The sequence below is a fragment of the Argiope bruennichi genome, chromosome 4 (genome assembly GCF_947563725.1).
Source record: "Argiope bruennichi chromosome 4, qqArgBrue1.1, whole genome shotgun sequence".
NCBI lineage: Eukaryota > Metazoa > Arthropoda > Arachnida > Araneae > Araneidae > Argiope > Argiope bruennichi.
In genome coordinates this window covers 124078889-124091237 of record NC_079154.1, presented here as the reverse complement: position 1 = coordinate 124091237, position 12349 = coordinate 124078889, and the positions used below count along the sequence as shown (strand labels likewise).

The following is a 12349-nucleotide window of genomic DNA, read 5'->3' as shown; positions in this document are numbered from 1 at the left end:
ATTATTATAATAAAATTAATAAGTAAGTTGTAGCCCATAATATATTTTGCTACAAACTTTAAAATAGCATAAAAAGTACTAGACTTTTGTTAAAATATTTAGTTGACAATACTTAAAATACAAATGCTAGCTCTTTAACTACCTGAAACCATATTTACATAATGGTAAATTAAGTGGACTATCTTGCAACCCAAATATTTAATAAAATTAAAGTTAGGATACCAATTCAAGCATTTGTAGGGCAAATGCTTCAAATTTCCAAACTTTCTCTCATTTTTAAAAGAAATTTCAAAAAAATGATAGGGATTGGTGGGGGGATGTCATATTCAGCAACAATTATTCCATGAAAAATTCAAAAAATGCAAATTTAACAACAATGTACTAAAAGATATTTCTTAAAATGTGCAGCTATAATGTTTCTATTGAACTCTTGCAAGCCTAAACAATAAATCACAATATTTGAATACTCTAAAATTGAAAAAGGAATTTCTCTAATAAATATAAACTGTTTATTATATAAAAATTCATTCTATCACGTCACAAGTATTCTTGCTTGAATTTTTATGGTCGAATTATTGCTATCTTTATCTTTAAAAATATAAATTATCATAGGTAATGGAAATATCTCTTTAATTAATATTGTTCAGCAATCAATAATAATTGTAACTTTAATCAGAAAATATTTTCCTTCTCCTTACCTCTCCGCCCCATTTTCAGCTAATACACTTAGTTGGAAATGAGATGAGTAAAAAAGCCTGAAAAGTAAACCTCAGAATCTTTTTAATCAATTCAAACTTCTTATTGAATATTTGAGGATAAAGCATTCATTAAAAATGGTTTACAAATACATTAAAAAAATAGCCTTAAATACATACCTTGTAATTTTCCATAAGCGACTAAGGATCCACTAAAAGTGATTCCACCTATGAAGGTTCCCAAAAATAGAGCAGTCTTAATAGCATTAGCAGCTGGATCTGTGGCGAAAGTAGGAAAATCTACAATATAAGTTGCTAAGCAAGTAAGCACAGCAGCCATTCCAACCAAGCTGTGGAAAGCAGCCACTAGTTGAGGCAAATCAGTGATCTCAATTTTCTTGGCAATAGCTAAACCTAAGGCACCACCTAAAAAATGAAATCAAGCCAAAATATGCTCAATTTTCTTATATAAACATTCAGGAAAACATAGTTATCTTTAAGGCTTTTATTCTTTCTAATCAACATAATTTTTTCAATAGCAATTTAAATTAATTGTGATTTCCAATTTCCTTTTTTTTTCCAGAAATTTCCAATATGAATTACCAACTATGAATAAACACGTTACTTTTGAAAGAATAGGAAAATCAAAGATTGTACTAATATTAAACTTTTTGAACAAATCAAACTATTTTAAATTAAATGAATTATTATATCTACATATTTGATTAAGAACATTGATTATGTGATTTCTTTCAAACAGTGAGTTCTTTCAGCATGCACAATAACTGTGATTGAATGTCATGCAAGGGATCGGAAAGAAATTAATGCTAAATATAAAAGAATGATAAATTGGACAAAATAAAGAACAAACCATGAAATAAAAACTAATTTAGATTGCATTAACATCACATAGGTTACATTTTTAAATCTACTGATTAAACAAAAATGCCAATTCAACTGTTTTAAAAATAAAGTTAAAAGATCTGCTATTCATCTATAACTTTGTTTCATTCAACAGTTCAAACAGTTGTATAATTCAAATAAAAAATTTGTATTTATACTAACCTGCTGTCATGCATCCTGCTATCTGTATAGCAAGTTCAGGTGGGATATCCATAACACCCAAGGTAGAGACAAGACCTGAAGACACACCAACCATGCCAAGAGCATTGCCAAGCCGAGATGTTTTCTGAGAAGCTAGTCCAGCCAAAGCACCCACACAACATAAAGATGAGCCTAAATATGCCATTTGATGAATCTCAGGGTATCCTGCAGCAGCAAGAGCAGCATAGCCACCAACAAATGCAGTTCCTAAAAAATAAATTACAAAACAACATCTTTTAGACTTTGATAGATAACAATTTATTAAAGCATTAAAATGTATCACTAATCTTTTACATAGCAGAAAAAAATATACTCGCATTATATCTTGACAATATAAATATAAGGAATTAAATTTCAGATATGAAAATGTAATTTGGTTTACCTATTTCTTCTTTGCAACAACAAATTTAAAAAATAAATTAACATACACTAAAATCAAATAACAATCAAATCCCATCACATGAATAATTATCATTTTATAACTTTTTAATCACTTTTATTTAATTTAAAAATTTATAAAACTCAATCTAGAAAGACATTTTAAAGTTATATCACCAGTTATCAAATTATTATTCAAGTTAAATAATATTCTTGTGCAAAATTTTTGTTCAGCAGATGAAAAACTGTATTCCAAATCTTAAATTTATACATTCTGAATATTAGATTCTACTATTTTTAAAACTTCTCTATTTTAGAAGTATAGCTACCAATTGATAACTTTTGATAGATGTACCTTTCCAATCAATATGTCAAAATTATATTAAAAACCAAACTGCATAAAAAAGCTTTAAATAGGCATATATTTGAAGTATTACAAAAGAAAAATAATTATATTAATATTATATTGAAGACTACAGGGAACCTACCAGGGATAGCATACAAATAATTGTACTCAGGTGGATCAGTAGGTCGACGGAACATGTCTAACATTCTTTTAGTGACCAGAAAACCACCACAGATGTTAATGGTGGAAAGGAAAGTGGCAGCTGCCCCAAGAGTTTGTGGAATAGTATGAGGGAGCACTCCTCCTCCCATAATCAACAAACCTCCAACAGCAGTGATACCAGAGATAGCATTTGTGACGGACATCAAAGGAGAATGTAGAGCAGGAGTTACACCCCACACTGTATGATACCCTAGAGAAAATATTAAGAAAGTAATAAGCATATATTATCAACAATGCAATTTTGATTGCATAAATATTATCTGTAATATGGCTCTTCTGCAATGCTAGTATCATTACTGAAGAGAAATGATTCTTAAGTGTTAATGAGTATAAGGTCAACACCTTCTAACCTTGGCAAGTAACTTGACTTTGGTAACTTTGACAACAAAAATGAGGATTTTTGAATAAGTGAGAACTAAAATGCTATCTGTATTAAGAACTAAAATTGAGAGATCTTTCTAGAAAATTTCACACTCTGTTGGCACATTATAAAAAGCAAAATATTCAAGCGAGGAACACATTCTTTCTTTGAAATGTGGATTGTGTTGTGAGCTATTATACCAAGTGCTATAGTACTGTTGCTGTTATTTTGGTAACAGATTGCTGTCTACTTATATGCTAATTTGTACAAATATTATTCTTTGTGACCTCAGCTGAGTTTAAGTACATGTGCTTCATGTCTTCTAATGGAATACAGCATTGTTTTACATTATCTGATGCATAGAATTTCTTGTACTCTTACCCACTAGACGATTTCAGTAATAATATGAATGATGTTAATGCTTAATAATAGCTTATAAATTCTTTAACTAATTAATATGATTTTTCTTCAACTCATAACATTTCTCTGAAGATTATAATATTAAAAGTACACAAGAATTTGTTTCTTTTTTAATAACTGCAGTTCGAGTGCTATGGAATAATTCTAGGAAAAAACCTGAATTGCAAAAATCATTTCCCTTCCCTCTCAAAAAGTTTATTTTCACCAAAAAATAAATAATAGCAAAAATTCAATACTTGATTTTTAATTTCTACTTCTATAATAAAATGCTCTTAATTCATCTCTTAAATGGCAAAAAGATGTGTTTGTGTGCGCATCTCTGTGTGCGCATGAGTCAATGCACCTCAAAGACACAATTTTCAATTTAGAGTAAAAAAAAAAAAAAAAAAATTCATTTAATACTTTTTGTTGTTTTAAGTGATTTTTTCTCACATTTTTGTATAAAACATTGTAAAACAAAATTTCATAGAAGACAACGGATAGTTATCATTCTAAAGAAATTTGTTTTGGATCTTGGAAGTGACTTAATAATTTTAAAAAAATTAAATGATCCTGAAAATTTTAAGAATTAAAAATTACATCTTCACTTCTACAACTGCATTTTTAATTTCCTCTTCTTTTTCAAATTTATTTGAGGTTATTACTTGAAAATATCTCACCAATTTGAAACAAAAGCCACAAAAATTACTTTTTTCATTGATTATTAATTAATAGTTTCTTGATGAATTCAAAGATTTTTGCTACAGTGTCAAAGAAGCAAAACTGAAAAGTGGGGGATTTTCTTTCTTCAGTAACAAAATAACAATTTCTTCAATAACAAAATTCAATTTGGTTGCAAAGCATAAAGTGAGAACGGGGGTAACTGTTGAAGTTTAAGAATAAAGAGTCCTACTGAAGAACTTACCAGGGTTCACTTTCATTTCAACCTCCCTGTTCCCATTAATAAAAAGGAAAATGCATCAGAATACCTTAGACAATTGGCCTTGGAAGTCATTAATGAAATCCCTAAATGTGACATTAAATTGTATACTGACGGCAGCAAAATCGGCAATTCTGCAGGTAGTGGCATCTATATTGTAACTCCTCAGTCTAGTTTTTCTCTATGTCAGCGAAATCCAGACTTCTGTTCCGTTTTTAGAAGCGAACTTTTAGCAATCGATGAGGGACTAAGAACATTTTACACGAAAATAATTATAAGAACCTTTGGATTCTTACTGATAGCCGAGCTCAATGGAACACCTTAACAATTGGACCTATGTTGGAGATAAAGCAAGTTTGTCTATTCTTCAGAAGTTGAAGCTGATTTCACTTCAACATGATATTCATTTCCAGTGGATCCCCTCTCATGTGGATCTACTTGGTAACGAAATAGCAGACAGGCTTGCAAAGAAAGGAAGCAGCCTAGCGACTTCATCTTCTGCTGAGCGCACACACTTAGAACTGTTCTCTCAGGCGAAATTCCTAAATAAGAAGAATTGGATGGTTCCCCCTACTCATGATTGGTATAGAGCCAATAAGCCGGGGCAGGCCTTAAATCTTCCTTGTGATAGAAAAACCAACACTTGCCTGTCGCGCCTTGCCAGTGGCCACCTTAAATGTCTTGTCTTTTCTCAGGGTGAAAAATTTTACCCTCTTTGCCCGAAATGCTGCCAGCATCAGGCATCTGCTGAACATATTCTGGACTGTTTAGGATTTCATTGGGGAGAAATTTATTCTTCTCCCTTCCTCGTTTTTGACTTTCTTCTTGTCAACGGATTTTTGGATTTGGTCTGACTACGTCAGACCATGGAGATTAGCAACAACAACAACAACAAGAATAAAGAGTCACTACTGCAAATTTATACTACAAAGACAAATACCAAAAAAAGTTAAAACCCAAAAAGTCTTCATTGAGCACAATGACACAAAGAACAGACATCTTAGTTATATAGTACATGTTATTAACAAGGAAGCAGTAAACAGTTCTACCATGGCAAAATAAACATTTAAAAATTTAGCCAGATGTTATTTCGGAAATTATTTTCTCTTTCCCCTCCCCCAACTTTTTGTACGTATTTTCAACAAAAATCAATAGAAGAAACGTAAAAATCAAATGTGTTTCATTTGCATAATATGGCTTTAAAGTTTAAACTGAGCATTCCACCCACCCGTTCCTTTTCCTTCAGATTGATAATGCATACATATAGAAAAAAATATGAATTTCATAAAAATCATTTTCTTTTGAATTGTATTCATCCATTTGAAATCATTTACAATATCATTTGACTAAATTTGATTTATACAAGTCATTGTTATAAATTTTTTATAATGATTTATTGGCTCAGTAACTTTAATTTAAAATCATTTTGATGGATACAAACTGCATCTTTTCAGTAAGTATTTTGTTTTCATTATCTATTTTTTAGCATATCTTCAGTTTTAGCTATTTGTATCTTCAGTTTTAGCTATTTGTATCTTCAGTATTAGCTATTTTTTATACATGTATATCATTGTCACAAAAAATATATATAGGATCATTACTGTTTTTTTTCAGTTTTTCCTTTTTTCCATAAGTATATTGTATGTTATTATCAGGGACATTATGTTATTATCAGTGAAGGTTCCACTTTTCAAAAGGAAGAGAAAAGTAGATAATAAAAATGTTGATTCTATAATGAAATTTGTTGACAAAAAATATATTTTTTGAAATCTAATATACAACTGTGTTTATACTATGAAACATAACACCATAACATGATTAAATCTTACTGGAAAATGGAAAACTGTGAATAACACCTACTGCTGCACAGTATATGCTTAAAGATCTTACAAAAGTAATGATAATGCTAATAAATAAAAGGAAATAATATATTGTGATTATTATTTTGATTTTACTGACAAACGTTATGTCACTGATAAGAAACTTCCACATGGATTTTGTTAATATATCAATAAAATTCAACAACAACAAAAAAGATTGAGATTCCATTTTTATAACCTTCATCATACTTAAAATTGCATACAAAAATCGATAGAATGGATATACAAATGAAATATATTTCTGTCCATTTAAATTCTAGTGCAAGACTTTCTATCCCAATAGTTTTAGTACCATTACCAATTCTTATTAGAACCTGCATGTACAAGGATCGTTTATATTGGGTTCAGAAATAAGAAATCTTTATAGGTTATGCAAGAAATGCTTAATATCTTGTATCTCTATCAGCAGAATACAATAGGAAAGCTTAAAAACATTGTTTAAATATAATAATGTTAATTTTTTAAAAAGTGGGGGCCGATACCTTTACTTAGATTTCATTCTTCTCCCACAAATGAGTCTTTTGCAAATATCCTTACTTACAAATGTGAATCTTTAGTGGAATTCTAAACAACAAATGTTAGAACCTAAAATTTAATATCTCTTGTTTCAGCCATTAATAAATCTGATTTTTTTATACTGTTGAATTAAGATTAATGAAAAATAATTTCATTTGAATTGAGGAATCTTCCTGATCTAAAGAAGCACTTTAAAACTGGATAATTGAATTAGCTACAATTAAAGATATTTTTTTTATGATAACTTGCATCATATTTAAGAAGATCTTAAATATGATATGCTTACCTACAATTCCTGATAAACCAAATGTGGTCATCATGGTGGTAAAAGCTGGATTAGGAGAAACCATACCCAATCCTAACAATGTAGAAAGTCCTAAAAATAAAATTTTAAAAAAATTAAGTTGTCCAAATTTAAAAGTAATATAAAATTATGACATGATTATTTGATATATTAATTATTGAATGTTTTAATTTTTTTTTTTTTTCAAAATATAAGTTTAAGAAAAATAATGCAGTAGTTCATCTACATTCTCTTAAACATGAATAATTTAAAATAGTTTTATCCTTGTCACCTCTTTGCAAATCCTGTATAAGATAGAGCATTATATTTCTCATTCTTAGTAATTTAAATCAAAGTAATGCAATACTTTATTTTTAAGGAGATTTTTAAATTCAGAGTTTATTGCCTTTATGTAACAGTTTTAATTTTAAAGATCAATTAATATAGCAAAAGAAAATGTCTCTAAAAATGAAAAATTTAAAAATTAAATTACAACTATAACAACAATTTTAAGATAAAATTTATTTTTATAAGCATTAATTTTAAAAAAGAAATGTTTAACTCCAAACTTGTTTGATAACTCATTATTCCCATTTGTTCAGATAATTAAACGTATCATATTATAACCATGTTAATTATCTCCAACTTCATAATCTGAATATGGGAAGAAATTTAAATCAACTCACTAACCATAAATACAATTTTTAAAAGGGAAAACTCACAATAACAAATGTTGTATCTGGAAATATAAATATTTTATTTGTAATTGTGGGCATTAAAGCTATACATTAAAGAAAGTTTTCTATAATTTTTCCTACTGTTTTTAAATTCTTCATGACTTTATTATCAAAACACAGTCAGTTCCATTTATCGGAGAAAAGCTGCTTTCCTCTCATTCAAGCAAGAAAATTCAAATATTAATATATATATGTGCGGACTTTGAATTGTATATAAAACTTTCATAATGCTAAAAAAATTTTAATATAAAACTTTTTTGATTTACCAGAAGTATACATGAGGGAATCTTTAAGGGTCACATTAAAATAATTGGGTTCTGGAGGTGCAACCTTTGCAGCAACTTTCGGAGCAGGTGGGGCAGGAACTTCCTTAGGAGGAGGAGGAGGCCACAAGAGCTTCCCTTCATGCAGAACAATTGAACCTCGCACAACTTCATCTTCCAAATTGATGTGGAAGTGATCCTTTTCACCTGCACAAACCAAGCATCTTTTCAATTACTATGGCCGGTGGCTCATAGACTTGCATATAAGGTATATATTTTACTCCTCAAAGATGAGGACATGCATAAGGTATATGTTATCTCCAATAAATGTGAAAAAAAATATATCAGTGTTTTAATATCTTTATAGAATAAAGAAAGCAGAACAAATTAATTTAGTCTAATATTGAAAAGTTATATTCATAACTTAAATTGATTATCATTGTTTCAAAATAAAATTCTAAAAAAATTATTCATTGTTCATACACATTTGGTAACAGAATTTTGATATCGCATAATTATAACAAAGTAATAAATTTAAAACTTATTCTGAAAGTAAGATCATCAAAATGACATCTTTATCATATTTCAATTACACAAGACACAATATTATCTATTATAATATTATTCTACATAGGTAAAGAAATGTGAATTGGAAATATTTTTAAAAAATATATTACTCAAGGCTTATTTTATATCCTAAATATCTTTGATATAATTTATTTCAGAATTAATTCAACTTTAATGCAATACTTTTAAATAAAATATTACACTGAAGAAATATTAATTTTATTGTTTAATAAGTAATTAAGTGGACAAGCCACTGAGTTTAAATGATGACTAGCAGATCAAAAGTAACATATTGTAGATAGGATGGATGAATCGATTTTCTTCGTAGGTAAGTAGTTACTGTGGAAGTCAAGTTAGGTTTTTATCATCCACAACTGTGTGATAAAGTGCAAAAGTCAGATTGGCTTAAAATTGAGAATTTTTTTATTTTGATTTAAAGTCCATTTATTTGGGTCTCCAAATTTGTGTTTGGTTTATAATTAATAAAAACCAATTTATGTAATTTTTTATTTAAAAAAATGTATCTGAAAGCAAAACCAGATATTTTCTCACATTTTAACAAATGAATGTCACTCTAAATTATAAATTAACAATATGCTCTATCAGCAAGTCAAATGAGTGTGAATATGTTTTTAGTAGTTTTAATGTTGGAAAGATTGGTAATTACATATGCTTTCAAGCATTATTATGTTTATAAAACATCTATTTGCTTGCACTGGAATAAGAGTCCGAAATTTGAAATATATAGATGGCTCTTGGCAACGAAAAGAATTTTCATAACTCAATCAGTAGTGAGTTCATTATCAATTATGAGGAGTAAAGTGCTTGATATTAATGCTACATCTCAATTTTCAAGCAACATCACACTAAAAATATATCCTCATTGCAAGGAGAAAAACATTGTAAAATTATGTAAGAGTATGTCAGAAAACATGGAAGTTGTTGAGGCTTACATTATCTCCAAATGCTCCAAAAATTCTCATAGACTTGCATATTCAGAATATTATGTAGGTGGGGACATTTAAAATCTGTAATCCACAGTAGGTCATCTACATTATAAAATTTACCTACATGATAGAACATAAAATGCAAATCACAGCTTTAAAAATCATTTGTGAGGAGCTGTGCCTAAAAACACACAAGTTCAAGATACAAACTTAACATTTTGGTGTATCAATAGCCATATTATTAGTGTGTGATGAATTTTAAAGTTTTTAATGAACTTTATATTAAAAGTATATCTAAACTTCAATAATGAGAGAATCTTTACTTAAAATTAGCAGTCAACAAAAGTTGTTAAATAAATTTTAATTTTAATGTAACGTTTATAAATATATATATATATCCTAAAAATGTAGTGCACATTGATTGAAGGCAAGCAAACAGTTTTTATTCAAGACAAATGAAAGCTTTAAATAGATTTTTGAAAAAATTTGCATTTTGTAAAAATTTTTATTAATAAAACATATAACTAAAATTTATGAATATATTAATATGAAGTTTTGAATATATATTGCCTTATATAAAAACAATAATCTAAGGATATCGTTTTGAACTGAATAATTTTTGCTTTAGGGCTATCAAATGTAGTTTTCAATGAATTTTATGCAATTTTGAACACAAAAATGATCAGCCACAACGTTTTTTAAAAAAATGGATATATTTCTTCGATTCTAGTTCATTGCCTTCAAAGTAGCTATATGAAAAACAATTTCAATATCTAAAATAAAATTTTTTGTTGAGTGTTTTGCTCTTTTTGTTTCAAACCTAAATATAATTTGAATATCTTTCAGATATTAAAAATAATTTGAATATCTGAAATAAAAAATTTTGTAGAGTTTTGCTTTTTAGTTTGTTTTTACTTAAATTGTCCCATAATTCTGAGTCTCAGTTAACATAAAATTCCCCCATTGATATTTTTTTATTATTATTTTGAATAACTTAGGTCCAAAAAAATGAACTGAAATTGCTTAGTAGAGGAGTTTTTCGAAAAATTTTCTTAATTTCATAATTTGATGGAATGCATTGCCAAATCAAAATGTGATTTACACAATTTTAAAGAGGAAAAAATTCCTCTCAACAAACTGGTAGTCAAAGATTCCTTATCATCTAAATTATTATTTTCAAATCCTTTTCAATCCTTAGACAAAAACAATATGTACAACATATTGAAGCAACCATAGATAATGATTTTATTATTAACATATTCATTCAGTATTTATTGCGAAATAAATAGTATTAATATCGTATATTTTCAGTGGTGCAGCAGATATCAAACCAAAGGCCACCAAATTAGCAAAAGCTCCAGAAAAACGAAATTAATTTAAATCATGAAATTTATGTTTTTTGCACAAAATATGTAGAATAATTGTGAAAATTATTCTTCATATAATGAATATTGCAAAATACAGTTCAAAATTTCAACAGCAACCTATTTTATGCTTTGGCAAGGCAACTAATATTCGATTAGTAAATTGGTTTATCATTATAAAAGTCAATTTTATAAGTATTTTCTTTAGATAGCAAAATACTAACTTAATCTTACCAACAATGTTAAACCTTACTTAAAGTATCTCACTCAAGAGATAAACACCTGACAAATTTTAAGTATATTTTTAATGGTGAAAAAGATTACATGATAAAAGAGTGAATGATATTTCTCTCTTAAGTAGAGTTTGAGAAATAATTTGGCTTATTTTAAAAAGAGAAATACAACAAACTGACATTCTCATTACCAAAATAAAGATTAAAATACATTTAAAAGAAACACATGCAGCTTATGAAATTTTTTTAAACTGATCATTTTTTACATAAGTCGGTAATAAATCTTTGTCCCCCCCTTCATTTTTATTTCAGTTATGAAATTTTAGTCCAAGTGCATTTAAACAATTTCGAAATATGGACATGAAGTAAAGGGAGAAGTTTTATTTCATTTTTTTAAATGGCAATATAAACTGTTGATTAAAATAATCAAAGTCAGATGTTAAAAATCACTTTTTAATCCCTAACTTCTAAACAATTACAGCTATCCAAAAACATTTCCATCATCTTTGAGCCAGATGGTCAATCTATGTACTCGTCCAAGATTTCTACTCTCCTTGTAGCATACCCCAAGCCAGTTAAAATCTAATCAAAATCACTCTATTTATCGTGTTAATACAATAATTTGGGCAAAGTGTTACACACAGGGCATACAGATAATTTGGGCATACACACACAGGGAGAGAGAGAGAGAGAGAGACAGAAATTTTACTGAAGTCATGTTATAAGAACCATTGTAATAGGTAGTCTTTCTAAAATAAATCTACTTAAAAATCGATAAACTATAACATATATTTTGTGTTACTAACAATTTACTATAACTTAATGAAAAAGTTTAATACATAAATCATTTTATCTAATGGAAAGATGTACTTTCATTTAATTTTAATCTGTATCAGCATACCTTAGTGAATATTTCAAACACAATTTTAAAGTAAATAAAAAAATGAATTAAAATTTAAGCTATAAATTAAATTTTATATTTCAAACTTTAATTTAATAAAAATGCACATTACAGGTACCATACCTACTGATTAAATACTATTTGAAGGTATACTCTTTCTGTGATTTAAATGTTATTTAACATGTATTCTAATTGTGAATTAAAGTTCTTTTA

The 12349-nt window shown here is 27.9% G+C and overlaps 1 protein-coding gene across 3 annotated transcripts in view; it reads right to left on the bottom strand.

Moving 5' to 3' along the window:
* LOC129965789 (NAD(P) transhydrogenase, mitochondrial-like) overlaps nucleotides 1-12349 on the bottom strand; it is a 33134-nt gene that overhangs the window by 8952 nt on the left and 11833 nt on the right. For all 3 annotated transcript variants that reach the window (XM_056079972.1, XM_056079973.1, XM_056079971.1), the window contains exons 7-11: nucleotides 8128-8331; nucleotides 7128-7217; nucleotides 2666-2935; nucleotides 1761-2006; nucleotides 876-1121 (exon numbers count right to left, since the gene is read on the bottom strand). In XM_056079972.1, the coding sequence (XP_055935947.1) occupies nucleotides 876-1121; nucleotides 1761-2006; nucleotides 2666-2935; nucleotides 7128-7217; nucleotides 8128-8331 (1056 nt within the window). The remainder of the gene's footprint in view (nucleotides 1-875; nucleotides 1122-1760; nucleotides 2007-2665; nucleotides 2936-7127; nucleotides 7218-8127; nucleotides 8332-12349) is intronic.